This window comes from Ailuropoda melanoleuca, chromosome 4 (genome assembly GCF_002007445.2).
Source record: "Ailuropoda melanoleuca isolate Jingjing chromosome 4, ASM200744v2, whole genome shotgun sequence".
Classification (NCBI taxonomy): domain Eukaryota; kingdom Metazoa; phylum Chordata; class Mammalia; order Carnivora; family Ursidae; genus Ailuropoda; species Ailuropoda melanoleuca.
This window is the reverse complement of record NC_048221.1, coordinates 8,638,991-8,666,313: the sequence shown is the minus strand read 5'-3', so window position 1 is coordinate 8,666,313 and position 27,323 is coordinate 8,638,991. Positions and strand designations below refer to the sequence as shown.

General features: G+C 58.1%; 6 protein-coding genes across 12 annotated transcripts in view; 4 read left to right on the top strand and 2 right to left on the bottom strand.

The window, feature by feature from the left end:
* TNPO2 (transportin 2) overlaps window positions 1–6,105 on the top strand; it is an 11,337-nt gene extending 5,232 nt beyond the window's left edge. The window contains exons 7-18 of the mRNA XM_034657159.1: window positions 1–233; window positions 702–788; window positions 868–975; window positions 1,076–1,234; window positions 1,759–1,846; window positions 2,032–2,130; window positions 2,707–2,802; window positions 3,099–3,174; window positions 3,444–3,543; window positions 3,623–3,697; window positions 3,821–3,948; window positions 4,030–6,105. Coding sequence (XP_034513050.1) covers window positions 1–233; window positions 702–788; window positions 868–975; window positions 1,076–1,234; window positions 1,759–1,846; window positions 2,032–2,130; window positions 2,707–2,802; window positions 3,099–3,174; window positions 3,444–3,543; window positions 3,623–3,697; window positions 3,821–3,928 — 1,229 coding nt within the window. The 3' untranslated portion in view covers window positions 3,929–3,948; window positions 4,030–6,105. The remainder of the gene's footprint in view (window positions 234–701; window positions 789–867; window positions 976–1,075; window positions 1,235–1,758; window positions 1,847–2,031; window positions 2,131–2,706; window positions 2,803–3,098; window positions 3,175–3,443; window positions 3,544–3,622; window positions 3,698–3,820; window positions 3,949–4,029) is intronic.
* Window positions 6,106–6,255: 150 nt separating this feature from the next.
* Window positions 6,256–15,447, top strand: FBXW9 (F-box and WD repeat domain containing 9). Of its 4 annotated transcripts, XR_004624614.1 has the most exons (11): window positions 6,256–7,898; window positions 9,017–9,156; window positions 9,244–9,372; window positions 10,325–10,437; window positions 10,522–10,613; window positions 11,473–11,621; window positions 11,704–11,817; window positions 11,949–12,038; window positions 12,121–12,511; window positions 14,000–14,120; window positions 15,390–15,447. XR_004624614.1 is itself a non-coding variant. In XM_034657839.1 (10 exons), exons 1-10 carry the CDS (start codon window positions 7,490–7,492, stop codon window positions 12,332–12,334), a joined length of 1,377 nt encoding a protein of 458 aa, XP_034513730.1. In that variant the 5' UTR covers window positions 6,256–7,489; the 3' UTR covers window positions 12,335–12,628. The 4 variants fall into 4 exon arrangements, 2 of the variants coding, with proteins under 2 accessions (XP_034513730.1, XP_034513729.1); XR_004624613.1 differs by lacking the exons at window positions 14,000–14,120; window positions 15,390–15,447 and adding an exon at window positions 13,309–13,438; XM_034657839.1 differs by lacking the exons at window positions 14,000–14,120; window positions 15,390–15,447 and having other exon boundaries at window positions 12,121–12,186; window positions 12,260–12,628.
* Window positions 12,344–14,476, bottom strand: GNG14 (G protein subunit gamma 14). 2 transcript variants are annotated; one of them, XM_034657845.1, is made up of 3 exons: window positions 14,338–14,476; window positions 13,483–13,575; window positions 12,344–13,400 (listed from the first exon to the last, which is right to left on the bottom strand). In XM_034657845.1, exons 2-3 carry the CDS (start codon window positions 13,573–13,575, stop codon window positions 13,275–13,277), a joined length of 219 nt encoding a protein of 72 aa, XP_034513736.1. In that variant the 5' UTR covers window positions 14,338–14,476; the 3' UTR covers window positions 12,344–13,274. The 2 variants fall into 2 exon arrangements, with proteins under 2 accessions (XP_034513736.1, XP_034513737.1); XM_034657846.1 differs by lacking the exon at window positions 14,338–14,476 and having other exon boundaries at window positions 13,483–13,615.
* Window positions 15,448–17,457: 2,010 nt separating the features above from the next.
* Window positions 17,458–21,182, top strand: DHPS (deoxyhypusine synthase). Of its 3 annotated transcripts, none has more exons than XM_034657842.1 (9): window positions 17,458–17,809; window positions 18,357–18,521; window positions 18,754–18,875; window positions 18,958–19,054; window positions 19,136–19,222; window positions 19,735–19,840; window positions 19,919–20,044; window positions 20,832–20,886; window positions 20,971–21,182. In XM_034657842.1, exons 1-9 carry the CDS (start codon window positions 17,603–17,605, stop codon window positions 21,161–21,163), a joined length of 1,158 nt encoding a protein of 385 aa, XP_034513733.1. In that variant the 5' UTR covers window positions 17,458–17,602; the 3' UTR covers window positions 21,164–21,182. The 3 variants fall into 3 exon arrangements, with proteins under 3 accessions (XP_034513733.1, XP_002921036.1, XP_034513732.1); XM_002920990.4 differs by having other exon boundaries at window positions 17,462–17,809; window positions 19,919–20,022; window positions 20,761–20,886; XM_034657841.1 differs by lacking the exon at window positions 17,458–17,809 and adding an exon at window positions 17,950–18,062 and having other exon boundaries at window positions 18,361–18,521; window positions 19,919–20,022; window positions 20,761–20,886.
* Window positions 21,183–21,189: 7 nt separating this feature from the next.
* WDR83 (WD repeat domain 83) lies at window positions 21,190–25,182 on the bottom strand. Its single transcript, XM_002920998.4, has 9 exons — window positions 24,826–25,182; window positions 24,628–24,748; window positions 24,441–24,546; window positions 23,941–23,989; window positions 23,740–23,866; window positions 22,808–22,875; window positions 22,606–22,714; window positions 22,422–22,536; window positions 21,190–21,375 (listed from the first exon to the last, which is right to left on the bottom strand). The coding sequence occupies exons 1-9, from the start codon at window positions 24,926–24,928 to the stop codon at window positions 21,226–21,228; spliced, it is 948 nt and encodes a 315-aa protein (XP_002921044.1). The 5' UTR covers window positions 24,929–25,182; the 3' UTR covers window positions 21,190–21,225.
* A 23-nt stretch (window positions 25,183–25,205) lies between these two features.
* On the top strand, window positions 25,206–26,680 carry WDR83OS (WD repeat domain 83 opposite strand). The gene is made up of 4 exons (XM_011227213.3): window positions 25,206–25,366; window positions 25,483–25,588; window positions 26,114–26,211; window positions 26,304–26,680. The coding sequence occupies exons 1-4, from the start codon at window positions 25,317–25,319 to the stop codon at window positions 26,368–26,370; spliced, it is 321 nt and encodes a 106-aa protein (XP_011225515.1). The 5' UTR covers window positions 25,206–25,316; the 3' UTR covers window positions 26,371–26,680.
* Window positions 26,681–27,323: the final 643 nt, after the last annotated feature.

Here is a 27,323-nt window from a genome sequence, read left to right as displayed (position 1 = left end):
CACCCCCACCCCCCGCCCAGCCCCACCTGTGGCCACCCACTGAACCCCTTCCCCACTCCAGCGCCTTCGCCACCCTGGAGGAGGAGGCCTGCACAGAGCTGGTGCCGTATCTCAGCTACATCCTGGACACCCTTGTCTTCGCCTTCGGCAAGTACCAGCACAAGAACCTGCTCATCCTCTACGATGCCATCGGCACCCTGGCCGACTCTGTGGGCCACCACCTCAACCAACCGGTGAGACCCCGCAGCGGCTCCCTCTCTCGGGGCCCCGTGCCCCTTTGCATCCAGTGACGTGGCGGTGACCCCGCGTCGCGCGCCGGGGACGTGGCTGTGACCTCACCGGACAGACCTACAGACCCGGTCCCCGCCCTCGCCCTGCTCCCAGTCTAGTGGGGGAGACAGACAGTTATGAGACAGCGTGGTAAGTGCTGTGCTGGGGCAGCTCAGGGCCTGTGGGAACCAGGAGGTGCTGACCCGGCCCGAGGGGGGTGGGGTGGCGTGAGCGGGGCTAGGGACGCGGCCAAGGGAACGGTTGAGACCGGCCTGGAGGTCTGGTTGGATGGCAAGGCCTCGTGGGGCTCCATGAGCCACAGCAAGGCGCTCAGCGCTCAGGCAGTAGGTGCTTCCGAGTCCCAGGGAGCCCTGCTGGTGCCAGGCTGCCAGCCCCCACCAGGGAGCCCCAACTCCATGCTCCCTCTCCAGGAATACATCCAGAAGCTGATGCCCCCGCTGATCCAGAAGTGGAATGAGCTCAAGGATGAAGACAAGGATCTCTTCCCTCTGCTGGAGGTGGGTGGGCTCCAGGCCTTGCCCCAGTGCCCCGCCCCATCCTGCCCGAATTCACCTCTCTTGCCCTCCTCCCTGCCAGTGCCTGTCATCGGTGGCCACTGCCCTGCAGAGCGGCTTCCTGCCCTACTGCGAGCCCGTCTACCAGCGCTGCGTCACCCTGGTGCAGAAGACTCTGGCCCAGGCCATGGTGAGCACCCCCCCACCCCTGCCCCGGCACCCGCTCCTCTGCCGCTGCCCTAGCCCGGGCCCGCTCCCCTTACCTGCCCGTCCACCCCGTCCGTGCCCAGATGTACACCCAGCACCCTGAGCAGTACGAGGCCCCCGACAAGGACTTCATGATCGTGGCGCTGGACCTGCTCAGCGGCCTGGCCGAGGGCCTGGGCGGCCACGTGGAGCAGCTGGTGGCCCGCAGCAACATCATGACGCTGCTCTTCCAGTGCATGCAGGTGCGCGGGCCCCTCGCAAGCCCCCTGACTGCGCGTGCCGGCCGCCCTGGGCTGACTCACAGGCCATCTGGAGAAAGGGACCCGCTGGGGGGAAAACTTGTATTTATTTAAAAAAGTGATTCAAATAAGACATGAGTCAAATCTCGTTGAATAAGCTAACAGCGCAGAAAATTAAAAAGAAAAACAGGCGCCTGGCCCGCTCGGTCGGTGGAACATGTGACTCTTGATCTCAGGGTCATGAGTTTTAGCCCCACGTTGGGGCTAAAAAAAAAGGTAGAAGAAGGAAATAGGAAAGAAGCCGCTCCAGCTTTACAGATATGTGCGCGTGTCAGGATGGGCAGCGGTTAGCCAGGCAGGGGCACATACGGTTCAGTGGGCCCCGAGTCCCAGATTTACAGACAGGGCCCGTGATGGGAAGTGACCGGGTCAGGCCATGCCCCAGGGACTGCTCCCCCAGCTGCCCTGCCCTTGAGGGATTAGTTGGGACCCCAGCCTTGCCACACTGCCTTGCTCTGACCCCCCAGGACTCCATGCCTGAGGTCCGGCAGAGCTCCTTCGCCCTCCTGGGAGATCTCACCAAAGCCTGTTTCATCCATGTCAAGCCCTGTATCGGTAGGACCCCCATCCTGTCATGACCCCATGACCCCAGCCCTGGCCTCACATGATGGAGAAATGACTTTGGGAGGACAGTGACCAAATTGGGTCGTATTCGTACTGTCTGATGGGGTCTCCCGGCCAGGTCCAGGAGCTCACCCTGGCTGGCCTTCCTGCTCAGCACTCCTCCTTCTCCCCACCAGCCGAGTTCATGCCCATCCTGGGCACCAACCTGAACCCTGAGTTCATCTCCGTCTGCAACAATGCCACCTGGGCCATCGGCGAGATCTGCATGCAGATGGGTGAGTGCCCTGCACGCTGACAGGCCCTGCACCATCTCCCACTCTGGCCAGTTTCCCACTGGGGGCAGGGCCCAGGCTCTGACAGGTCCCCTTAAGAGAGCCCTGGGGCTTCTTGGGATCGCTGCAGTTGGGTGTGCAGGAAGACATCTCAGTCGTCTCCTCAGGGATCCTGCCATATGGCTGAAAAGGCATCTGTGGTTGGTTTTTCCAAAGAGGCTGAACAGCAGGCCTGTTCTGATTGGATTGTGTGTGACCTCCCACCCCCATGCAGTTGGCTGAAAGGCCCACTGGGATTGGTGGGGAGATTTTGGCCGCTTCCTCCCTCCCCACCTATGCCCCCGCAGGGAATCTAGGTAATGTGGTCTAATCCTGGTGTTGAGCAGTGACTCCCAGGGGAGCTTCTGGTGTTTGGCAGGTGCGGGTCTGTCTCTGGTTGGCCACAGGTCCTGAGCCGGGCACTGGTTGGAGAATGTTCTTTGTTCCCTCCCTGGCTGCAGTTGGCCAATGTCTGGCAGCAGCTGGGGGTCAGCGTGGGTGGTATGGGGTATGCGGGGCTCTGACTATCTGGTCCCCCAGGGGCGGAGATGCAGCCCTATGTGCAGATGGTCCTCAACAACCTGGTGGAGATCATCAACCGGCCCAACACGCCCAAGACGCTGCTGGAAAATACAGGTGGGCGCCAGGCCTGAGCAGTTGCTGCCCCTTACCTGGAATTGGGGTTCCCAGCCGGGAGGGTGGTGGTGAGGGCACCTTGGGAAAGAACCAGAGAAGGTGTCTGGAAAGACCCAGAAGGGGGCTCCTGGGAAGAGCCCCAGGGAAGATGCTGGCCTCAGGGGAGACCCTGGTTGGGCCTATTCCCTTGGGGCCCACGGGGCGGGGCTGGTGCCTCGTGCCAGAGGCCCCGCCACGTACCGTCCCGGGGCCGCTCGGGGTTGCAGGTCGCCTGACGAGTCCCTCTGCCATTCCAGCCATCACCATCGGCCGCCTGGGCTACGTGTGCCCGCAGGAGGTGGCGCCCATGCTGCAGCAGTTCATCCGGCCCTGGTGTGTGCCCCCCGGGTGGGGCCTGCGTCTGGTGGGCTGGGCGGCAGGGCGGGTGCGGCGGACCTGACCCGTTCCCTTGCCTGTGTCCACCCCTAGATGCCTGTCCCAGCCCATCGCCTGCTGAGTCCCCTGCTCCCTCCACCCCACATAGATACATGTCCCACCCCAGCCCCGCTGCCCGCTGACCTGCTGCTCCCCACTGCCCCCCACAGATGCCCATCCTGCCCCAGCCCCGCCAGCTGACTGCCTGCCGCTCACCTCCCCCACAGGTGCACGTCCCTCAGGAATATCAGGGACAACGAGGAGAAGGATTCAGCCTTCCGAGGCATCTGCATGATGATAGGCGTCAACCCCGGGGGCGTTGTGCAGGTTGGGGCAGCCGGGCTTGGAGGGAAGGCGCTGGGGCCGGGCTTGGGCAGCCCCTCACACAGGACCTGTCGCGTTTCAGGACTTTATTTTCTTCTGCGACGCTGTAGCCTCCTGGGTGAGCCCGAAGGATGACCTTCGGGACATGTTTTATAAGGTGAGCTCCTGCTTGGCCCTCATGTCGTCCTGGGAGGCAGCGGAGGGTGGCGAGCCTCTGGGGGAGAGGCTGCATTCGGACCGCTCTGCCCCGGGGCGCGCCTCACCCCCTGCCTCACTGCAGATTCTCCACGGCTTCAAAGACCAAGTTGGGGAGGAGAACTGGCAGCAGTTCTCAGAGCAGTTTCCGCCTCTGCTCAAGGAGAGGCTGGCTGCCTTCTATGGGGTCTAGACAAGCATCACGACTGCCAGGTGAGGAGGCCGCAGGCGGGGGGCCGTTGCTATTGTGGGGGGTGAGGGGTGCAGGCCCTCACCCCCAACTCTCCCCCACAGGTTTCTGTCTGCGTCGTTGGAGGGGTTGCTGGGGAGCGCGCTGCGTCCAGAAGTCGCCGTGCCCTGGTCGAGGGGGGTTAGGGAGGAGTGAGCGGGACCCAAATCCAGACGCCTTCCCCGTCCACCTACCTGCCATGGGTGTGTGTGGCCTGCCGGCCAGCGGGCAGGTGGGTGGGGTCTCCACACTCATTCTACAAACAGGGGAGGGGGGGTGGGACTTCTTGGCAGCAAGGGCCCCTTGCTCTCAGTCGGGGTCACCTCAGGCAGCCCACTTGGGCCAGCCTCGCGGGAGGGAAGATTCAACACGGCCGACCGAATCCGGCTTAGGATGAGGCAAGGGGAAAGCAGGCGGGGAGGGGGGTCCTTGTAGAGACACGTACACTCACATGTACACACGTGGACACGCATGTGCGGCACTGCAGCCAGCCAGGCTGGGCCAGCCGCCCCACCATTTCCCCGACTGCATGGAGACAGTAGAATTAGCGAACCCCTGAGTTAACCCGTAAGGCCTTCCGTGTAACCTGCATCTAGAGTTTAAGAAGCTTCTGCTGTTTTGCCGGAATTGGTGATTGGGGAGGGCTGGGTGGGTTGGGGGCCTCCGCGGGGACCCTGGGGCGGGGGAAGAGGATGGCCGTCTCCAGGCCGCCCGAGTCAGCACGCGCACGCTTCGGACCTGCTCCGCACACTCCCTGCCAGCTCTGTGGCAGCCACGGCCTGTGTGTCCCCCCTCCTTGCTCTGTCCCAGCCAGAAGAGTGGGGACTGCCAGAGTGGCTGGGTCTGGCCAGAGGTTGCCCTTTCTCCCCCCACCACTGTGCTCCAGTGACTTTTGAAGACACTGGGCCAGGGCCTTTTTCCTGAAGAGAGCTGGGGGCGGCCACAGCTGCTGACCCCGACCCCCGCGTCTCTCCATAAGCAAGTCTGTTTCAAGGGTAGCCCGTTCTCTGTGTTTCTGAGAGCCCTCGTCTCAGGTTCCAGCCTGAGTTTTAACTTGAGGGCCAGGGCTGGGGCGTTTAATCGATGGGGCCAGAGGATGAAAGCTTATGCTTTGCCAGCAAGAAGGAAATCAAGTGTTTTGGAGGGGGAGAACGTGGTACACCCCCTGACCCCACTCTTTGTCCCTGGGGCTTCCTGTTCATCGCGGCTCCCAGTGGGCTGCAGGACCCCACCAGACAGGGGCATTGATTCTAGGGGACCTTCTGGGATGGGTTGGGGATGCAGTCACGGCGTGGGAGGCACCCCTAGAGGGGGGGAGTGGTTACTTCCCAGTTGGCCTCAAAACTGAACTGGGCCCCGCAGCCCCCTTAGTGCTTTCCTTTTTCTTCTCCCCTACTTTTACTTCTCTGGGGGCCCCTTCGGGGGTCTTGTGGGCTTTGACTGGATTCCTACATCCCGGGGCTTGTTCTGTTCATCCCTGCAGGGCCCTGGACCCAACCCCATCATAGCCCTGTGTCTTCCCCAGACAGGGTCAGGCCCTGCCTCTATTCCGAGGGGCACTTGGTGCACATTCCGTAAACTCCGCTGGCTTCCCTACCCTGTGAAACTCCAGCAGGTCTCTGGAAGCCATTTGTTAAAAAAAAGAAAAAGAAAAAAAAAAGAAAAAAATTAGGTACCATTTAATTTTCTGGTAATCCAGTTCTTTGGAGCATCCTCTGCTGGGTCTTGGGGTGTGTGGATGGATTGGGTGTCTGATGGGATTGGTAACCCCTTCCATCCAGGATGGGGGGCTCCAGCCACCTTCAGGGAAGGGGAGCCTGGTTCTAGTTTTCTTCTTTCTTTCCTTCTTTCTTTTTTTTTAAAAGAAAACTATTTAATTTTTTAATTTATTTTTGGTTGATTTTTGCACAACGAAGTTTCAGCTTCTCAACCCTCTCCCCTGCCCAGGGCTGCGGACCCTGACTGGCCTCGATCTGCAGTCCCTCTTTGTCCCACATCCCTCCTTCCCCCTCACCCTCTTCCTCCTACGGGCTCCAGGGTCTGTCCATCTGTTACTGTGCTGTGCTGGGGATTGGCGCCGAGGCGGCGTGAGATTCCACTTGTGTAGAACTTTGTTGAGTAAAGATCAGTTTCTTGTGAAACCCTTGGTCTCCATCTGGCCTCCTGTATCCTTGGCTTTGGCAGTAGAGAAAAGATCTGGAGGGTGGCTTGGGACGCCTTAGAAATGGGGATGCACAGGACTCAGGAAATAATTCGGGAGTCGGGAAATCAGTGTTAACCAGGCACATTTCTTGGGACCCCAAGCCTCTCACTTTTCTTCCCAGTAAAATGGGAAGGTAAATGTGAACGACAAAGATTAAATGTGAGAACGTGATAATATACACGTGTCGTGTGTCCCCTGGAATGTAATTACAGCTCACTGAACGTCTTGAGCTCAATTTAAAAGGAAGCCATCAGTGTTACGGCCCAGGTTCAGGCTCCTCCCTCCCCCCCTTAGACTGCCTTAGACTAAACTAAGGGGCAGAGTCTTGCAGCACTTTCATCTTTGGCTAACCTCGCAACTCTGGGTCACTGGGCAGGTTAGACATTTTTGTAGGAAGCTTAGCTCAGCACTTGGCCTACAAGAGGTGTAGTTAAGTGTGAGCGACGGGTACTGAGGCAAATGAGAAATTGCTAAGTTCTTGGGACACACAGCCTAAGAATAAAATCTTGTTGCAACCTCAACCAGGCCGAAGGTCCCCTGCATTGACTTGGGAAAACAAACAAAAAGTTGACATTGACATATATCCAGCATTCATTCAACAAATGTGTACTTTTAGTGAGGGAATAAACTACAGAACAGTGGTATGTCCCATAGAAAAAAAGGCAGCGGGGAGGGGGGAGAGAACGTTGGGGCAATGATCCTCTTTACAGTGGGGTACTGGGAGAAGCCTTACTGCGAAGGTGATAACTGACGAAGAGCCACGTGGATATCTGAAGAGAGGCAGAACTGCAAGTGCTCGGAGACATACGGATCGGTTAATACTGCTTGGCTCGAAAGAGGCTTTCATTAAATAAGAGATAAGGACGACGTTAGGTAATTCAGAGAATTTGAGGCCTCTACGGTGCAATTGCACATTTGTGGCTCCGGAAAGAGGCAGGAATTGAAATCCCTATATGGCCCAGACTGCGAACTCAGAGGGACTGCATTTCTAAACTCAGTGCCACCTGAGAGGTGCCTTTGACAGAACCGCGTCGAACCGGAGTCAGCTTCCCGTCGGCATCAGCACCGGCACAGATGCCCGTTTAATAAACGCTGGAAGCTGAAATCTGCATTTCCTAGCCCAAGGCCGACGCAGCTGCGCCACGGAAGCCCTCACAACGGCGGGATTCCAGGATCCAGCCTGTTTCCACAACGTGCCGCTCGCTTCCGGCCAGCGCTGTAACGTCATCAAGCAGAGCCGGAAGTGCCTTCGCGCTGCCTAGGAGACGGGACGCGGGGCCCTAAGCTGACAGGGCCCGGCTGGCCGCGCCCACCCGGTCGCCATGGAGCTGCCCCCAGGGCCGCGCGACGATCCCCGCGCCTGGGAAGATGACTCGGACCCGGAGTCGGAGCCCGACCCCGACGCGCAGGCCGAGGCTTACGTCGCCCGCGTGCTCAGTCCGCCGAAAGTCGGGCAGGCGCCCCCACGCGCCCCTTTGCTGTCCCCGCCCGTCGCATCCCCTGGCGCCCTGGAGCCGCGGGCGGCGTCTAAGGGTGTGCCTGTGGGAGTCCCGGGACTGCTGAGCCTTCCTCCGGAGCTGCTGCTCGAGATCTGCGCTTACCTAGATGCGCGCCTGGTGCTCCACGTCCTGCCGCGCGTGTGCCACACGCTGCGCGACCTCGTGCGTGACCATGTCACCTGGAGGCTACGGGCGCAGCGCCGCGTACGCGCGCCCTACCCAGTGGTGGAAGGTGCGCGCGCCCGGGGGCCGGGGGTCAGCTACCCAGGTTAGGCTGGGGTGATGTGAGCACAGCCCTGGAGCAGGCTTCCTGGTTTTCCTGGCTTGATTGGAGGCTGAGGTGGTGCCAAAGCCCCTGACCTCTGGGTGAACCACTAGCCAGACGCTTGGGGTCTTGGGGCTGTGGAAATCTACCGTGGGGGGCTGGGGTCCCTGAACTCAGGATCCAGCAAGCCTCAGGCTTGAGGTCTGGTGGTACCACGGCCCTGACCCCTGGCTGGGGGTTGACACAGGGACTTGAGGTCTCAGCTATTGGAATCTCTTGGGGCTCAGGGTAAGGCCAAGAATCCTCTGGGTATAGATGCTGAGCTGGCAATTGGTGATGCCAAAGCCCCTCACCCTTACAGTCTTGACCTAGGTAGGGGTAGGGCAGGGACTAAAGGCTCAGAGCCTGCAACCTTTGATCCCAAGCTACATCTTAGAGGTTAGGATCCCTGACACCAGCAATCACAGATCGATCCTCAAGTCCAGGGTCTAGCCTAGTCTAGGGGCTGGTGGTAATTCCTCCTGCCCCTGAGGTCATTGATCCCTGGGGAGTAAGACAGCTTGGTGACCTTGAATTGATGGGGCTTTCCTCAATAGCCTGATAAACATAGTTGCTTGAGCCCCATTACACCACTGAATCTCTGCACCTAGTGCTTGAGTTCTGCATCTCGAAAGGTTCCCAAGTTTATAGACACTAATTTGAGAACACTTCCCTGGTTTTGGTTAAGACTGGGGAGGCAAAACGTCCTAGTTCTGATGCCTAGCCTGCGGGTTCAGGCAGAACCTTAACATCCTGAGGCTACTATCCTCCACACTTGGGTTGGGGGTTGAGGCCTTCGAAGGTGGTCCCGAGGCTCCAGTTACCCAAAACTGGGGTGAGTAGTCCTAGACCCGCTTGGAAGGTGGGTGGGTGGTGGTCCCAAAGCTAGATCCTGGGCCTTCTTGGGTGGGGTGAGGGATCCAGGTGGGTTTTTCTCCAAGTCTGGTGAAGGGTAAGGCTTCCTGGAAGCCAGGGGTGGGCTTGGACAGCTGGTGTGGATGTCGGGATTCCCGCCCACTGGGGACCCTGCTCACGGTGCCCCACAGAGGAGGACTTTGACTGGCCGACAGCCTGCATCGAGCTGGAGCAACACCTGTCGCGCTGGGCGGAGGATGGGCGTTGGGCTGAGTACTTCTGCTTGGCTGATGGGCACTTTGCTTCCATTGACTCGGTGCTGCTGCTCCAGGTGAGGTGGGGCTCGGTGGGGCTCGGTGGGGGGCAGGCAGGGCTGGGCCAGAGTGACTCCGACACCACCACCTCACTCTCTTCTCAGGATGGTGCGCTTTGTCTGTCAGGCTCCCGAGATCGCAATGTCAACCTGTGGGACCTGCGGCAGCTGGGGATGGAGCCCAGCCAGGTTCTAGTCAAGGCCCTGGGCACTGAGAAGAACAGCACCCACAAGGTGAGGGGTTAGGAGGCCAGACAGGGTAGGAGGAGTGGGGCCTGGGTAGGGTGCCACGGTTAAGGGCATATGTTTTGGCACCAGACATCATAGATTCAAATCTTGCTCTGCCATCGCTAGTGTGACGTCGGGTGAGATGTAGGACTTCTCTGGGCCTCTATTTCTACTGTCAAGGAAGGGCTCAGTTAGGATGAGGATGAATGAGATGAAAATGCCGGAGAGCTTCGCTTAGGCTGGGATACACAGTAGGCACTCAGGAGACATCAGGTATACCTTGAGAGGCGTAGGGCAGGGCAGTTACGAGGCTGCCCGTGGGGGTCACAAAGCTCGAGCATGGCTGTCCTCTCATGAGAAGCAGCCATGGAGGAGTGCCACCACCAGTCATGGAGGTGGTCTGGGCAGGTGGCCGATAGCTTGGTCTCAGACCTGGGCCACTGGCTTCAAATCCCCATTCTGCTACTCCCTGGCTGTGTGACCTTAGGCAAGGGACTCGGCCTCTCTGTGCTCCAGTGTCCTCATTTGTAGCACGGGTCACAGTTGCGGTACTCTCCTCAGAGGGTTGGTGAGGAGTGAGTTAGTCACCAACCAGTGCTTTGTGCCTGTTAGCTCCTGAGGCAGAGGCTATTTCTTTGTGCGCATTTTCCCAGTGAAGAAAACGAGGGAGGGCACTCCATTTGCTCAGGTCGTGGAGGGGAGGCCCCATTCTTAATCACATTGTTAGGTGGCCTCCAACCACCCCGGGTGCAGAGTCTGGCAGACACCTGACTTAGGAATATCATTCTGTGTGGGTACAGACGTCCTGGGCTCTGAAGTCAGACCGACCCACTGACCTAAGTCCTGACCGCTACTTGGAGCAGACTTGCTCTGGGTTCTTGGGTTGGCCGTCTCCCTCCTCTGACCCTCCATTTTGTTACCTCTGAGACGGGGATGACTACCTGGGTCCCGTCTGCAGGGCTGGGTGTGGTCGCTGGCAGCGCTGGACCACCGCGTGTGCTCTGGTTCCTGGGACAGCACCGTGAAGCTCTGGGACATGGCAGCGGACGGGCAGCAGTTCGGCGAGATAAAGTGTGTGGGGTCCCGGGCCGGGACGTGGGGCTGGGCCAGGTCCCACCTAGTCACGCCTGAGCCTTGTGGTCCATGTGTTCTCAGGGGCAAGGCGGCTGTGCTGTGCTTGTCCTACCGGCCTGACATCCTGGTGACCGGCACCTATGACAAGAAGGTGACCGTCTACGACCCCAGAGGTGGGCCGGGGGCCCTGGGACCCAGGTGGGGAGAGGAGGGCCACCTGGGGTCTCCAGGGTTATGCTGGGGAAGGAGACACTTGGACCTCACAGCCTGGCTGGGATGACAGTCACAACCAGATCCTGACCACTCCAAGTGGCCTGTGCTGTGCTAATAAAGGCAACTGGTGGGGGATGGGTGTGGGGATAGAGGCAGCCCCCTCCACCTGGGGTGTCGTGGAGGATGGGCGGTCCTCTGAGCCTCAATACTGTGGGAGGTGGAGCAGCCCCTAGAACCCTGGCTCCTTCACTTTCTAGTTGTCAAGCTTGAACCTCAGTTTCCCCATCTACAGAATCTGGATAGTAACTCTAGCCCCATATGGTTAATAGGAGAGAACAGTAAGAACCTCGGTGGATTAAATGTTAGTTTACATAAAAAGCCTAGGAAAACACTGCCCAGCACAGAAGCCTCTTCTGTTGTTTATTTCTTCCTTCATTCTTATTTTAATTGAAGGGCTGAGGTCTTTAGGCAGGCGGGGTCAGAGGCTGGGGTGGGGGTGGTGTTCATGGCCGGGGAGGCTTGTCTCAGACCTGCCTGCAGGTGGAAGCATTTTCTGCTGGGACTTGCTGAGGTCGGCTCTGTACTGAGAGCAGATGGGATGGGGGGACAGGAGATGAGAGGGCAGAGATCTGAGATCTGGGGGACCTGGATGGCCCAGACCCAGCTGGGACAGGAGAGGAGGAGACGGGATGGGGGCATGGGGCGGGCAGAGCCGACCAAGGGTTTTGCCATGTGGGATAGGGGCCAGGGTGTCCTTGTGTAGGCCTGGGGCGGGGCAGGGACTCTGATGTCTCCCTCCTTCCCGCATCACTCACGAAGTTGGCCCGGCCCTGGTGAAGAGCCGGCGGCTGCACTCGAGTGCCGTGCTGGCGCTGCTGGCGGACGACCGGCACATCGTCTCGGGCAGCGAGGACCGCACACTCGTGGTGTTCGACCGCCGGGCTGACAACGTCGTACAGCGGCTGCAGGTGGGCCCGCCGCGGGGCCTGGAGGGACCAGGGCGGTGGCCCGGCAGGTCCTGAGCTGCTCTGTCCTGCGTCCCTCCCACAGCTGGACTCCTACCTGCTCTGCATGTCCTACCAGGAGCCCCAGCTCTGGGCTGGTGACAACCAGGGCCTGCTGCACGTCTTCGCCAACCGCAGTGGCCGCTTCCAGCTTGTCCGGGTCCGCCGGGGAGCTTGCCCCTGCCCAACCGTCCCTGGGCCTCCTCCCTACCTCCCGACCCCCCTGGGTGGCTGGCGGGCTGACCCTGGGCGAGCCCTTACCTGAATGTCCCCTGTCCCTCCTTCCTGCAGTCTTTTGACGTGGGCCACCGGTCTCAGATCACAGGGATCAAACACTCACTGGGGGCCTTGTACACCACGTCCACCGACAAGACCATCCGGGTGAGGCCCCGAGACGGGCCCCCTCCCTCCCCTCCCCGGCCAGCGGCACCCATCTTGACCTTTGCCCATTGCCCCTCACCAGGTGCATGTGCCCACGGATCCGCCGAGGACCATCTGCACCCGAAGCCACAACAACGTGCTGAATGGGGTAAGGCCCTGCCCTGTGTGCCCCGCCCAGCGGCCCACAGCGCCCCTGACTCCCTCCATCCCTGCCCTCCCAGATCTGCGCAGAGGGCAACCTGGTGGTCGCCGCCTCCGGGGGCCTGTCTCTGGAGGTCTGGAGGCTGCAGGCCTGAGCAGGCCGACTCGGATGTGGAGGTGGATCCGCCGGCCCACTGGCTGGGCCACGGCCTCTGTTCTCGGGGGACGCCCCCCATGCTGGTGCTGCCTCTGCCCTGTCCTGAAGTCCTGAGGCACAAGGAGTCGGGCCATGGTGCGCTGTGCCCCATGGGCGGTGCCCCACGCCAGGGAAGGTGAGCTCGTTCAGGCCCACCCAGGGGACTGCTCCCCTCCCGGGGGCCCTGTTTTTGTTATGTTTGGATACCTGCTTTCCCGTGGGAGAGAAGGAGAAATAAACCTGATGTACCGGTGCCCCTGAGGGCCCTGCCTGTGCTTGCTGGGGACTGGGACGCGCGGGGCGTGCGAGTCTGTGAGATGGTTCTGGAAGCCACAGCAGCTGACGCTATTTTATATCGAGGTGCAAGTTACCTGCTCGAGTGCCTTTCTGTGCTCACGATCACGTGTCTGCGTGTCGCTGGGGACGTGGGTCTGGCTGTGCGTGTTGTCACAATAACCCTGTCTGTGCACATCTGTGTGCTGGTGGACGTGGGTGTGTATGAGGAAGAAGGCGGCTCGTGAGGATGTGCATGGGTTTCTATAATGGCACGTGTGCGTGTGCGCGTTTGTGTGATGTGAAGGCATGTGTGATGCGTGCTGGCCCGTAGACTGGGACCCTGACCCTGGGCGTGTCTGTGCAGTGGGCAAGGGGATCCGCTGATGCTACCCCACAGTGCGGGGGGCAGAGAGGGGCGGCGGAGGCATGTGCTAGTTCATCCAGGGGTGCGGGATGTGTGTGCTGCTGGGGCCATGAGTTGGCGGGGGCGGGGGGCCGCCCCACTTGCGCAGGTGGCCCCAGCGCAGGTCCCCTCTGCCCCCCCGAAGCCTGGCCAAGCCACGTCCTGAGGACCCTTCACTTCATTTTTATTGAGGCCTCCTGGGGGGTCGGGGCCATGGCGGTCACAGGATGGCGCAGGGCTTCTTCTCCTTGAAGGGGTTGGTGGCCGCTGGGATGCCCACAAGGAAGGGGTCGCTCTTGGCCTGCTCCGTACAGAACTGCAGCAGGTCGGCAGCCGCCTTGGACACCTGCAGGCCGGCCCGGTCAGCCAGGCCCGGGCTGTCCGCCTGCCCCCTCGCCCAGACACACCCATGCCGCCCTGGCCCTCACCTTCACGCGGTCGATGCCTGCCTCCATCCGCAGCTGTTCCACGGCCCGGCGGGCCTGCCCGATGTCGCTGCTGATGGCCATCTTGCTGGACATCTGCAGGAAAGTGAGCGGGGTCACAGGCAGTGGGCTCGTACGGCTACCTGAGAGTCCCCTAACCGCCTCCTGTGTCCCCTTGGGGACTGTGGGAAGGGGGTGGCGGGTCCCGGACCCGTCAGGACGACATACTTCAGCTGAGGACTCCGGCTGATTCCTGACTGCACAGTCCTCCACAGCTGGGCTCTGGCTCCCTCTCCTGCCAGCCTGGCCTCTCCAGCCCCCTCCGTTCCCTCCCCCACCCCTGCAGAGACTTTGAAGCCAGGACACTCATGGAGTGAAATGTCACCACAGCAGCAGCTGCCTCAGCTGAGGGGGTTCCTGCCCTAGGGAGCCCAATGGCTGCCCTGGTGTCACGTGTCACCTTGGCTGGGGGGAGTGTGGGGGCCCTGGCCTTTCACTGACCTGCTTGCTCCTCTGCCAGTGGGCCCCAACACTCCTCCTCTGCCGGCCTCGGCCCCCAGCACGTACAGAGCGTACCCTGGCTGAGGTGCAGCCTGGCCTCACCCTCTGTCTACACTCACCGCCTGGGATCTCATCGGCAGGTAACCCCGTCCACTTGCTGATGCTGATGGCTCCCTCTGTCCCCATCCCAGAGCCTTCCCTGATTTCAGATGCACCCGAGAGCCTCCTGCCTCCTCAGTCTGTCCTACCGGTCTCTCAGGGGTCTCACGCCTAGCTCAGCCAAAGCTGGACTCGGGATTATCTTCCCCCCAGACCTCCTGCCCCCCAGTTCACCACCATCCACTCAAATGCCCTGACCTGAATCTTCAACTCCTTCGATCCTCTCTTTCTGGTATCCCCGCGTCTGATCCTTTCTCAGGAGCCGTCAGATCAACGTCAAATTAGGTTCTCGGTCTGGTCACTTCATGTCTGTTGGCATGTCCCAGGTGCTGCTCCTATCTCTGCTGGCCTGGACCAGCTCAGGTGCCTCTGCCCTCGTGTCCCCTGCTCTGCCCTTTCCCACTGCCCCCGTTCTCCTCAAGGCAGCCCGTGGGGTCTGGTAAAAAAATAAATCACATTACAAGATGGAAAAACCTTGAGGACATACATTAAGTGAAATAAGCCAGTACGTGAGGTCCCTGGGGGAGTCAAATCCAGAGACAGAAAGTAGATGGTGTGTGGCAGGGGCTAGGGGAAGGGGATGGGGAGTTAGTGTTTAAGGGGGACAGAGTTTCAGTTCGGGATTGTGAAAACGTTTTAGAGATGGACGGTGGTGATGTTTGTACGACGTTGTGAATGTGCTTAATGCCATAGAACTGTATACTTTAAAATCATGATAATAAGTTTTATGTTATATATGTTTTACCACAATAAAAAAATTGGCGGGGCGCCTGGCTGGCTCAGTCAGTGGAGCGTGCAACTCTTGATCTCAGGGTTGTGAGTTTGAGCCCCGTGTTGGGTGTAGAGATTATTTAAAAATAAAAGCTTTTTTAAAAAATTGGGAAAAAAATCAGAGTCTCTCATTCCTTTTTAAAACTTTCTAATGTTTGGGATGCCTGGGTGGCTCAGTTGGTTAAGCATCTACCGTGGCTCAGGTCATGATCCCAGGGTGCTGGGACTGAGTCCTGCATCGGACTCCCAGCCTGCTTCTCCCTCTACCTGCTGCTCCCCCTGCTTGTGCTCCCTCTCTCTCTGTGGCAAATATAAGTAAAAAATCTTAAACCTCTCCAGTGGTTTCCCAGCCTCTTAGAAAAAACGCATATTCCTTACTACCACCCTGAGGGCTCTGTCTGCTCTGGCACCTTCTACCTGCTCTGAATTCATTTTTATTTATTTATTTATTTATTTATTTATTTATATTTATTTTACAGATTTTATCTTTAAGTAATCTCTACACCCAATGTGGGGCTCAAACTCACAACCCCAAGATCAAGAATCACGTGTTCTACTGACTGAGCCAGCCAGGCGCCCCTGAATTCATTTATCAACCTCTTTCCCTCCTTCATTCCTCGTGGATCATCACCCTGATGCCCTCACGTGGGTTCATTCATTTATTCAGCATATTTGCTGAGATCACAGGATGTGATCACTGCACAGAGAAAGAGAAACAGCAGCGAAACCAGACAATCCTGCCCACACGGCGCAGCTGTTCTAATCAGGGAGGGACAGACAACAGCAAACAAAATGTATTAGGTGCTTTGAAAGACAATGACAAACAAGGTAAGGGTGGAATCAGGCGGTCAGAGCAGGCGTCTAGGACGAGGTAATATTCAGGCAGAGACTCAGAGGAGAAGGAGCTGGAGAAGAGGGTATTCCAGGCAGACGGAGCAGGGGGTGCATCTCCCCTTGGTCAGGAAACGAGCTTGGTGGGTTCTAGGACAGCGAGGAGGCTGGTGTAACCGGAGAGGAGGAAGTGAGGGCAAGTGGTGGGAGATGAGGGCAGGGAAGTGAGCAGGCACCTTCACAGGCCACGGTGAAGACCCTGGATTTTACTCCTCGGGAGAAACCACCATAATAGAGTTCTAAAAAGGAATGACGCGTCTGGCTTCTATGTAATGGGCTCTCTGGCCACAGCGGGGAGATGGATTGGAGGGAAAGTAGCCCAGCATGGAGGCTGTGAGAATGGAGAGAAGCACCTGGATACAAATACGCAATCATGATGTTGTACACCTGAAACTAATATAATTCTATATGTCAAATTCTATCAATAAAAAAAGCACCTGGATTTGGGACCTATTTTGTCGGTCGAACTTGGCAGAGGTGCTGAGGGATGGGTGTGGGTGTGAGAGAAGGGGAGACAACAAGCTCAGTTCTCCAGTGTTGAGCCTACTGGGTGCGCGGAGGGCTTATTTGCTGAGCTGAGGGCTTTCTGATGAGATGTGGAAGACTGAAGGGAGATTAGGGTTAGGAGGAGTGGGAACAGAGGTGGTGAGCTTGAGATCCAGGTGGGGACTGTCAAATATGTCGAGGATATTCTCTTCCTCCAAGTGGGCTAATCTCTGGCCTCAGGAGCTTTGCACTAGCAGTTCTTTCCCAATGGGGGATGGTGGGGAAATGGCCTCCTCAAATCTTCACATATGGGGCCTTTCTTGGCTTTCAGGCCTTGGCTCAAATGTCACCTCCTTGGTGTCCTTCTCCAACCACCTGTCCTGCAGATAAGGCCACCTCCCCCTCCGTCCACCCCTATCTCAAAGACACATCATCATTTTTGAATCCTCAACAGCATTACCACTACTGTTAGCTTTCTAGCTCCCCAAACTGTGGACTCCAGGAGGGCAGGGTCTGCATCTTGTTTGCTGATAAATCTGAAGCGCCAAACACAGAGCCCAATGGATAGTATAGACTCCATAAATTGTAGAATGCCTGGTTAAAGGATTCCCCCTGGACCAGACCCTGTGCAGGGCTAGGACGACCCATGAGATACAGACCCCACCTTCGAGGGTCTCACAGTCTGGCTGGAGGGAAAGAGAGATTAGCTTTGGAATCCAGAGGAGGTCCCTTACCCAGAGGAAGGTCAGGGAAGGCTTCCCAGAAGAAGTGACAGCTGCAACTGCCCGGGGAAGACCAGAGGCTTACGCAGCATGTGGAGGCGGCTCTGGAGACCTGCGAGGTACGGACAGCGATCGCTAAACCATTTGACGAGAGACGCTCAGGGGCAGAAACTATCTGACATTTCCTGATGACTCGAATCCTGTCCAAGGACGACGTCTAAGAAGCCATCCTCTTTCCCCAAAGGGCCAGAAACGATTGGAAAAGCGCCACGCAACGCGGTGGGTCTCCAGCAGGCGGCAGTGAAAGTAGGAATCTTCATTCATCTCCGGTTTGACAAGACTCGAGACAAGGAATAAGGGCTCCTCGCGGCTTCCGTATTACGGAACGCACGCGCAAACATGGCCGCGCCCTGGATTATGGGAAGCAAAGAGGGTCATGTGACTAAGCAACTTCCCGTCTCCTCCTGCAGATTTTCCCGAGCCCTACTTCCTGCACTGTCGTACAGAAGCGCGTGCCACGGGCTTAGGGTGTTTGGAGGCCGCTGAAGGCCTGGCCTGGGGCGGCTGTGATCTGGGAGTGCGGCCGCAGTAACATGGAGGGTCCTCCGGAGGGGAAGGCACCCGCGGCGGCGCTGGCCGCTGTGCTGAAGCACAGCTCGGCGCTGCCCTCCGAGAGCTCCCAAGTCCGAGGCTACGACTTCAACCGCGGCGTGGACTACCGTGCGCTACTGGAGGCCTTCGGTACCACTGGTTTCCAGGCCACCAACTTTGGGCGCGCAGTGCAGCAAGTCAACGCCATGGTGAAGCCTGGGGCGGAACTTCCTGGATTAAAGGGGTGTGGCCTAGGGTAGCGGCAATGCAGTACTTGGAGGGGGCGGGGCTCCTTAGAAGGAGGCGTGCCCCTTCCAGGGCGGTCCAATAGGTGGAGAGAGGCGGGACCCATTCTGAGCGGCAGTTTCTGCGCCGGGAAGTGGAAGTTGTCCCCCCTATCCCCATAGCATCCTACAATCAGGATGAAGTTGGGGCAGATTCTAGATAGGAGGCGGGTTGTGGGTAACGAGTGAAAGTGTTCTGAACGGTGCGGTTGAAGAGGAGACTAAGTCAGGGCGGGGTCTGAGCTCGGATTTGCTTTTTACAACGGGGAAGGGGACAAGGCCTGTAAAGGTCGTTCTCTCCGATTCCTTGAAAGGGGGGGTAAAACCTGAGCGTGTACCCTGAGATTTGGGCTATGAATGGGGCGGAGCCTGCACAGGGGGCGTTCTTTCCCTGGCTCCAGGTATTCCAGGTAGAAGTGGTAGGTGCTAGGGTGTGGGGCCTGAGGGTAACTTGACCCTGCCTTACACCTAGATAGAGAAGAAACTAGAGCCGCTGTCGCAGGATGAAGACCACCATGCAGACCTGACCAAGAGCCGCCGCCCACTTACTGGCTGCACCATTTTTCTGGGCTACACATCCAACCTCATCAGTTCAGGCATCCGTGAGACCATCCGTTACCTCGTGCAGCACAACATGGTGGGGACCTGGTGGGGTTGTGGCCTTGGCCTCTCTAGGTCTTATGGGCAATAAAATTATTGGTCATTTAAATGACATAGAGAGACAGGGTCAGTTTTAAGCAGAGGGACATAATCTACTTTTGTTTTGCAGTAGAGCTATTCACTGGGTTAGTGTTGGGAGTTAGGAGCCCTACCTGGGATGAGGGCAGGGCCCTTCTTCCTCCACCAACCTCACCGACTTGTGGCTGCAGGTGGACGTCTTAGTGACCACAGCTGGCGGTGTGGAGGAAGATTTCATCAAGTGCCTGGCACCCACGTACCTGGGCGATTTCAGTCTCAGGGGCAAAGAGCTACGTGAGAACGGGATCAACAGGTTGGGGGCCCTGAGTGGTGTTGGGCAAGGGAGCTGGGCTGAGGGCCCTGGGGCCCGATGCCCACATGCCTCATGTTTGCAGGATCGGAAACTTACTGGTGCCCAATGACAATTACTGCAAGTTCGAGGATTGGTTGATGCCCATTCTGGACCAGATGGTGCTGGAGCAGAACACGGAGGTGGGGCAGGAACGACCTGGGGGCCGGCATGGCAGGAGTCAGGGGAAGGCACTGCAGGCTGAAGTCAGTGTCTCCTCCTAGGGTATGAAGTGGACACCTTCCAAGATGATTGCCCGGCTGGGCAAGGAGATCAACAACCCAGAATCAGTGTATTACTGGGCCCAGAAGGTGAGGGGCTGGGCGGGCCACGGGTACCAGGCCTCGGCACGTATTCACTTGTTTCGTCTTCATAGCCACCTGGAGAACCACTTCATCATCTCCACTCTTAGATGCGGAACCAGACACAGAGGTTAGGTAGTTTGAGGCTGCACAGCTACTGAATGTGACCTTGGTATCCTGGGTCTACGCCTAGACCACCTGGGATCAGTTGGGGGGCGGCTAGCAACCCTCATGGGGTGGGGCACATGGTCCCATGCTCCTCCAAGGAGGTCTCGCAGTCGGAGTAGCGAGAGCTACCATTCTTTGTCCGACACGATCCTTTGTGTTTTGTCTGGTTTCATCACGTTTCTTCATGATGGTGCTATTGCTGTCTCCATTTTACAGTTGAGGAAACTGAGGCCCAGAGAACTGAAGCAATCTGCCCAGAATCAGGCAGAGAGGAGGGGATGCCACTGGGATGGGGACCAGCCTGCCCCCACTGGGCTCTGAGCTCCCGCCGCTCTTGTCTTGCCGTTCCCCAGAACCACATCCCCGTGTTGAGCCCAGCGCTCACAGATGGCTCCCTGGGTGACATGATCTTCTTCCATTCCTACAAGAACCCAGGCCTGGTCCTGGACATCGTCGAGGGTGAGGTGCTGGGGCCGCAGAGCAGCAGGGGAGGAGGGCTGGCTGGGTCCACAGCCTGACCACCGCGCTCTTCTCCAGACCTGCGGCTCATCAACACACAGGCCGTCTTTGCTAAGCGCACTGGGATGATCATCCTGGGTGGGGGTTTGGTCAAGCACCACATCGCCAACGCCAACCTCATGGTGAGTAAGGACAGAGTACCCGGTCCCTCGTGAGGGTGGCACGCAGGCTTGCCATGCAGTGTGCTAAGCCTATGCCAGGTGCCAGGGGGACAGGTGTGGACTAGACAGGCCAGGCTCCCTGTCCTCCTAGACTGATGTCCTAGTCAGGGAGCCAGGCAGCGAACAAGTCACATGCACGTCACGTGGCAGTTAACTGCTGTGGGAAGAAATGAGGGATGGTAAGATGGCAAAAGAAATGATGTTCTGGGAAAGACAGTTTGTAAGCAGAGAGAACAGCCAGTGCAAAGGCTCTGAGGTGCCTAAATTAAGGCAGGGGACAGTTAGCTGGGCGGAGAAGGGGAATGGGAGGCGACGGCAGCAGGAGTCAGGCCTCCAGGGCGGCCACTTGCCTGCTCACAGGCGCCCTCTGGCTTCTGTGGGGGGAACAAACAGCGGGTCCGGGTAAGGAATGACGGGGCCAGGACCAGGGTGGGAGTCTTTGTGTTTGGTGGCAGGCCCTGCTGAGCAGATGTGGGAGTTGTTGATACACAGCAGGAGGGTTTGGGGCAGCTCTGCCTGTCAACCCTGTCAACCTCCAGCCTCGTGCTCTGCTCACGCACTGACGTGGGGCCCTTCCTGGGGAGTGAGGGGCCGCTGCGGGCTTCCCTCATGCGGGACCCAGCCCTCAGCTTCTAGCTCGTGCCCTGCTCCCCCACGTCCAGTGACTGGCTGACCAGCTCACCCTGCCCCTCCCCACAGCGGAACGGGGCTGACTACTCTGTCTACATCAACACGGCCCAGGAGTTTGACGGCTCCGACTCTGGTGCCAGGCCGGACGAAGCTGTGTCTTGGGGCAAGATCCGGGTGGACGCACAGCCTGTCAAGGTGAGGGGTGATCGGCTGGCTGCGGTGCAGAGTCCCCCAGAGTGTGGCCACGGGCCCTGTGGCTCACCCACGTCCCCTCTGCAGGTCTATGCCGATGCCTCCCTGGTCTTCCCCCTGCTTGTGGCTGAAACCTTTGCCCAGAAGAGAGATGCCTTCATGCCTGAGAAGAATGAGGACTGAATGGCTGCAGCCCAGGGAAGTCTCCTCTCGCCTCTATTTATTAGCTTGCACACCCGGTCCCTCCCTCCCTCCTCTGTCAGTTGCGTGTTTGGAATAAATGGTCTCCGTGATCCTTCTGAGTCTGTGTCCGTGTCCTTGGTGGTCGTGGGCCCCCCACCTTCAGCTGCTGCCCCCCTCAGCCTCATAAGCCTCTTCCCGCCAGCACTGGACGCCGCCCCCCATGGCGGTCAGCAGGCAGGGCTCCGTGGGGTGGTAGGCCAGCGACTGCACCACGCCGGGACCCACAGGAAGGGCCAGGGCCAGGGCCCCCTGTGGAGGGAAGGGGTGGGGTGTGGTTATCAGTACATCCCTCTCCCCTGACCTTCAGCCACCTGCCTTGAATTGCTTCCCAGGTACCGCAAATCTCAGCTGCCCCAAAATGAACCCGAGTGGCTCCATCCTTTGAAGCATGTGTGGCTCAGGCCAACCATCTTGGGGGGTCCTCCTCTTTCACGCCTCCTACCCCGTTTATTGGCAAGTGCTCCTGGCCTGGCCTTTAGACCACATCTGGGTCTGATTCACAGCCACCACCTTGCTCTGATCCTGTCCTGTCCGTTCCCGGCTTCTCCACCCTCCTGCCATCCAGGATCCACTGGCTCACTGGGCAGCCTCTGCTCACTTCCTGCATCAGCCTGCGGTCACCACTCAGCATACTCGGTCCCTCAAACTGGCCCCAGATTGCTCTTCTCACTTCAAAAATGTCCCTTCCTGTGCTCCCCCCTTCAGGGTGACTATCTGGTAGACTCTCGAGAAGTAGGCAGAACACAGGCACATTCTTAGTTGCCAGAGAGAGCTGGTCCCTCGTCTCCAGGGCCCCCCAGTTTCCTCCCCCTCTTAGGGAGATGACCTTCCCTGGCCAAGCCCCAGCCCTGACCCCATGAGGCCAGAATAGTAAGTCTGTTCCCAGCCTGAGACACATCAGGACAGCGCTTACAGCGTTTGGGACTAGAAACCGTGGGGATACTCAGAGGTAGCTCAGGGTTTCTGAACCACAGCCCCATCTCAGCTGGGGTCAGACACAGCTGTCGGCCCTGCTCCGCCAGGGTCAGTCCCTGGGTCAGCTGGGCTTTCATGGCCTTGCCTAACCTAGTCCTGCTGCTGCCATCCCACAGTACTTCTGTCTCCTGACCCAAGTGTGGCACACCTCCAAGCCTTTACACACTGTTCCCTTTGCTAGGAATGCCCTTCCTGCTTTGTCTTCTCACTCACTCCTCCAAGCCCCCAGCTCTAATAGCATTCCCTTTCGCAGGTGTGGGAGTGATGGAGGAAGACACAGAGCAGGCAGCCTGGGAAGGAGTTGGGGTGAGAAGGCTCACCTCCACCAGGTCCCAGAAATACACCTTCCCATCCTCGGAGCAGCTGACCACATGTGTGTCACGCTCGCTCAGGCAGCAGTCCAGCTTGTACTCTTGGTTCTTATGGCCCGTGTACCTGGGGGAGGGTGGGGTCAGGAGGGCTTGGGTCTGGGGCGGGGAGGGGCCCACAACCCTGAGGACTCACTCGCCCAGTAGCTCCCCTGTGTCCTTGTCTAGAAGCCGCAACGTGGAGTCCAGGCTGGACACCAGGGTGCACTGCCCGTCCCGGCTGAAGCAGGTACAAGTGATGGGGCCTGGGGGTGGGGAGGGGCGTAGGTGGGTGAGGCTGGGGTCCCCTTTGCTGCCCCCCACCTGCCCTGCCTGCCCCACAGCCCTGCCACACTCACTGCCCACATAGTCTGAGAAGAGTTGCCCCATCCTCAGGTCATATCGCCTCACCCGGCCGTCCACGGAGCTGCAAGAGGATGGATCCAGCTGAAGCATCAACAGGGGCTAGTATGTCCATGGCTCCAGTCCCTGTACTCTCCCTGACCCTGCCAGGACCTGGGGGGTGGGGGAGGGAAGCTTCACTTGCCCTTCCTGTGCACCCTTTGCGGTCATGCTCACACTCAAGGCTAGCATGGACAACAAACACTGAAATGAATTCTCGAGTGGAATTCCAAGGCACTGGCTTTGAGACTTACACCCAGGGCCAATCAGGACCTACTCCATCTGTTTCTGGTATGTACTGAGCATCCTCTCTGGGCCAGTCCTTGGGACATAGCTGCGACAAAGCCAGAAGCACTTTCTGCCATCATAGAGTCTTGCTGACTGAGAATAATCTAGGAAGGCCTCCCTGAAGATGTGACCTCTAAACTGGAACTTGAAAGGTAAGGAAATAAACGTGTGGTCCAGCAGGAGATGTGTAGGACCAGACCAGCCAATAGGCTGGGCAGTTCTGCTTGGGAATTTTCATTGTTTACCTCTTGCAACTAGAATATCAACGCCATGTGGGCAGAGACTTTTCCCTATTTCATTAACTACCGTGTGTTCACCGAGTAAAAAAAGTGGTATGCAAGAGAGGCTCAAAAACACTTTGAGTAAGTAGAAAGAAGTCCAGGTGGAGAAAGAACAATTGCAAAGATCCCGAGGTGAGAGCATCTGGGCAGAGTAAGAAAAATGAGACCTGGAATGAATAAAAAAGCTAAAAGATCAGCAGGAGAGCAGACTGTGCAGGGCCTTGCAAGCTGAGGTGAGAAGAGTAAATTTTAATCTAAGTAGCGAGGCAGTGGTGATCCCCAGTGGCACCGGGGAGGGGTGAGGTCCTGGCTCCACTCACCCTGCCAGGACCTCATGGTCTGACACCTTCACACTGGATATGCCATCCCTGGCTTCGTCCAGCGTCTGCACTGGCTCAGGCCTCCGCGATCGGCAGTCCCAGCAGCGGATGCTGGAATCGATAGAGCCTGTGAGGGCCGGCATGAAGGTGAGATCAGGTTTGGGCCGCAGGGGCAGTACCCTGCCTAGGCCCCAGACTCACCAGACAGGATGACCGTGGCCTCTTCATTGAACTGGACCGTGTTCACCTTCTGAGAAACAGGGATTGCCACTCAGAGAAGGTTGGACTTTGGAGGACTGGGATAAAGGCAGGGTTCCGGATGCAGGTTAAAGCAAGGGCAAAGGAGGGACCCCTGGGTGCCTCAGTCAGTTTGGCATCTGCCTTTGGCTCAGGTCATGATCTCAGGGTCCTGGGACTGGGTCCCACATTGGGCTCCCTGCTGAACAGGGTGCCTGCTTCTCCCTCTCCCAACCCCCACCCCGCTTGTGCGCTCTCCCTCTCAAATAAATAAATAAAATCTTTAGGAAAAAAAAGCAAAGACTAGGGATAGGGGAAGTGAAAGGTTTTGGGGAAACTGCATGCTGGGCCATGAAGAAAAGATCCTTGCTCTGTAATGGGTGGGGGTGGAAGGGTTCCCTGTCACCACCTACACGATAATGCGGGTCCTCTACGCCATCCACGCTCTTCTTGTTTGTACTCACCCCCGCGTGGCCCCGGAATTTGCGAACAACCTGCCCAGATGCCACATCCCACAGCACCACCGCCTTGTCCCCGCCGCCGGAGCAGAGACTGCTGTTGTCAAAAGAGCTGGAGGGAAGAGGAGGGAAGGTCAGGGTCGACCTCGATCCCGATCTCTGCACCCGTATCTCGGCTTGGTCCCCGGCTCACCCGGCCGCATCCAGCACCTCGTAGCCGTGGCCACTGTACGTCCGCAGCAGCGTCCCTCGCAACGGATTCCACAGCTTCAAGGTCTTGTCGCTACCGCACGTCAGACAGTAATTGCCATCCACTGGGGAACACCGGGAAGGGATTATAGGGCTGAGGACCTCAGAAGGCAGAAAGACCCGGAATGAAGAGGGAGCTCACCATTAAATCGTACAGCTCGCACTGCCCCCTGCCCGCAGTCCAGCGTCTTCACCCGTTTCTGCGGCAGCTCCGGACCCCGTGGTTTCGGCTCAGGGAAAGCCATTTGTTTCGGGATCCCTTCCGCGCCGCCTTACATCGGTCCGCACCGAGGACTCCGAACCCTCGGAACCCACGCTTGGATGTAACCTTATTGTCTTCCGTAGTCTAGTTCCTATTTCTCACTTCCGGTTCAAATGTTTTTGCTTTTTTCGGGATAGTGTTGGGAAAATTGAAGCCTGATTCCAGCTTCCGGGTTTCTTTTCCCACTTCTTGTTTTCAAGGAACATTTTCGGTCTCTTCTAATTCTCTGTTCCCTGGCTGGAAGGAGTCCTGGCCCCCGCCGCTGGGAACGGAAGCTCGAAGCTTCTGGGTGCTACTCTAAAAGCCACCCTCCGTTTCCGCGCCGGAAGCTGCGACTCCCGCAGCGGAAGAGGCTCGACCTCCGACCCGCCATGTCCACTAACAATATGTCGGACCCACGAAGGCCGAACAAAGTACTGAGGTGAGGACCCCAACGTCAAGGGAACAGGGCTCGGGTTGTGGGGCGAGGTCCAGGGACGCGCTTGTCCATTTCGGGGGCGGGACTTTGAGTGCCTCTGACCCTTGAGCCTGCCGCAGGTACAAGCCCCCACCGAGCGAGTGTAACCCGGCCTTGGACGACCCGACGCCGGACTACATGAACCTGCTCGGCATGATCTTCAGCATGTGCGGCCTCATGCTCAAGGTGGGCGGCACCGAGTTTCCTTCGGCGTAGCTCCGCAAGCTCGTGGGGGCTAGCGGATTCGGAATGAAGCAGGGCTGGCGCTGAGGGGGCGGGGCCTAGGCCTGCCCGGGGGCGGGGCTGCGGTGTTGCTGGGCGGAGAAAGCCAGAGCCATGAGGGAAACCAGGGGTCAGGGAAGGTACCTGGGAGGTCGGTTTGAGGGTGGGGGCAGGTTTTAAAGTAATTTGGAGGGGACTCGTGGAGAAAGGATGGGGTTCTTAGCATCACGAGGTATGTCATGTCAAAGGCCAGTCTTCTTAGGCCTGGGGGAAGGGGCGCCGTCAGAGACGCAGGCCAACAGAGTAGCACGAGAAACTGGGTACCTGGAGTAGGCTAGGGGGGATGGGACTGAGGGATTCTTGGGGATAAGATCCAAGCTGCATCGGGTGGAAACAGTGGGTTGGAACCTGTGCCTGGGAATGCCCCTGTGGGGGCTCATTGGTGTGCTTGTCACTGACCAAATCCTCCACCCACCTGCCTTTCCCCAGCTGAAGTGGTGCGCTTGGGTCGCTGTCTACTGCTCCTTCATCAGTTTTGCCAACTCCCGGAGTTCTGAGGACACTAAACAGATGATGAGTAGCTTCATGTGAGTCCAGGCCTAGAGAAGGAGAACTGCTGTGTAAGCGAGAGGGGGGACAAGCCTATCCATCCTGGACTGAAACATCTCTCTCGTCTCAGGCTGTCCATCTCTGCTGTGGTGATGTCGTATCTGCAGAACCCTCAGCCCATGACGCCTCCCTGGTGATGTCAACCTAGGACTACTCTGTACACCTTCCCCCAGGCCTGGCCCGTGGCTGTGCAGCCTCTGCCCTCAGCTGCTGTCCTGGGCTTCCCTGAATGAGGTAGTCTCAGGGCTCGCAGCTGGATGGAAGGAACCTGACCCTTTCCCTGGGATTCCATTTCTGCTGGGCAGAGGGGAATACCCTAGGCCTACCCCTCCTGCCTGCCTTCCCCACCCTGCCTGCTGCTGGGGGAGATGCTGTCCATGTTTCTATGTGTATCCACTCGTTTTTTGTTGAAACCAGTTAATAATAAAGTTTTGCATTCTGGCTGTTCTTTGGGACCTCTCTCCTGTGCATTGCGGGTGCTCTTCCTGGTTGGGGAAGGGCTCCAGATCCTCCATTCAGTCAGGCCTTTGGTGGGGCTCTAGCCTGGAGCCTTCTGGTCGTTCACTTGCTTATTTCGCAAGCCTTGTTACTTATTCAGCTGCCAGAGGCAGGACAGTGATCCCTGTCCTCTGGCAACTCAGCAGATAGGCTCTGCTGACCTGAGGAATGTGGGTTTTCATTTTCTTATCAGACAAATCGGGTAATACCAGTGAGCTGGATGGACTAATAGGGATTAGGAAAAGCATGAAAGACTGAGTCCTCCTCCACCTGTCACTCCTCACCTGAGTCCCGTGGGTATTTCTTCCAATCAGGCTGGATACCTCCCATCCTCAGTACCCCAAGGGCAGTTCCTCTATGCATAATCCTCATAGGACAGAACAGGACCACCATCAACCCCTGCTCCTAGCCAAGCTAGGTCCCTCCAAGACCCTAGCCCTGAAGATCAATGGGACATCCTAGGATCCCATGCACACACTCCCACTTCCTTTTTTTTTATTTTTTATTTTTTATTTTTTATTTTTTATTTTTTTATTTTTTTAAAAGATTTTATTTATTTATTCGACAGAGATAGAGACAGCCAGCGAGAGAG

What these genes read in the sequence shown, in the direction of transcription:
- FBXW9 (XM_034657838.1), top strand. Translation starts at nt 7,490, where the DNA reads ATGGAGCTGCCCCCAGGGCCGCGCGACGATCCCCGCGCCTGGGAAGAT. An exon ending in AGAAGAACAGCACCCACAAG is followed by an intron (nt 9,373 to 10,324) that starts GTGAGGGGTTAG and finishes TCCCGTCTGCAG; the next exon opens with GGCTGGGTGTGGTCGCTGGC. An exon ending in ACGTCGTACAGCGGCTGCAG is followed by an intron (nt 11,622 to 11,703) that starts GTGGGCCCGCCG and finishes TCCCTCCCACAG; the next exon opens with CTGGACTCCTACCTGCTCTG.
- GNG14 (XM_034657845.1), bottom strand. Translation starts at nt 13,575, where the DNA reads ATGTCCAGCAAGATGGCCATCAGCAGCGACATCGGGCAGGCCCGCCGG. An exon ending in CAGGCATCGACCGCGTGAAG is followed by an intron (nt 13,401 to 13,482) that starts GTGAGGGCCAGG and finishes GCCGGCCTGCAG; the next exon opens with GTGTCCAAGGCGGCTGCCGA.
- DHPS (XM_034657842.1), top strand. Translation starts at nt 17,603, where the DNA reads ATGGAGGGTCCTCCGGAGGGGAAGGCACCCGCGGCGGCGCTGGCCGCT. An exon ending in ACCTCGTGCAGCACAACATG is followed by an intron (nt 18,522 to 18,753) that starts GTGGGGACCTGG and finishes TTGTGGCTGCAG; the next exon opens with GTGGACGTCTTAGTGACCAC. An exon ending in TGTATTACTGGGCCCAGAAG is followed by an intron (nt 19,223 to 19,734) that starts GTGAGGGGCTGG and finishes GCCGTTCCCCAG; the next exon opens with AACCACATCCCCGTGTTGAG.
- WDR83 (XM_002920998.4), bottom strand. Translation starts at nt 24,928, where the DNA reads ATGGCTTTCCCTGAGCCGAAACCACGGGGTCCGGAGCTGCCGCAGAAA. An exon ending in GAGGTGCTGGATGCGGCCGG is followed by an intron (nt 24,547 to 24,627) that starts GTGAGCCGGGGA and finishes TCTTCCCTCCAG; the next exon opens with CTCTTTTGACAACAGCAGTC. An exon ending in ACAGGGGAGCTACTGGGCGA is followed by an intron (nt 22,537 to 22,605) that starts GTGAGTCCTCAG and finishes ACCCTCCCCCAG; the next exon opens with GTACACGGGCCATAAGAACC.
- WDR83OS (XM_011227213.3), top strand. Translation starts at nt 25,317, where the DNA reads ATGTCCACTAACAATATGTCGGACCCACGAAGGCCGAACAAAGTACTG. An exon ending in AGGCCGAACAAAGTACTGAG is followed by an intron (nt 25,367 to 25,482) that starts GTGAGGACCCCA and finishes AGCCTGCCGCAG; the next exon opens with GTACAAGCCCCCACCGAGCG. An exon ending in CAGATGATGAGTAGCTTCAT is followed by an intron (nt 26,212 to 26,303) that starts GTGAGTCCAGGC and finishes CTCTCGTCTCAG; the next exon opens with GCTGTCCATCTCTGCTGTGG.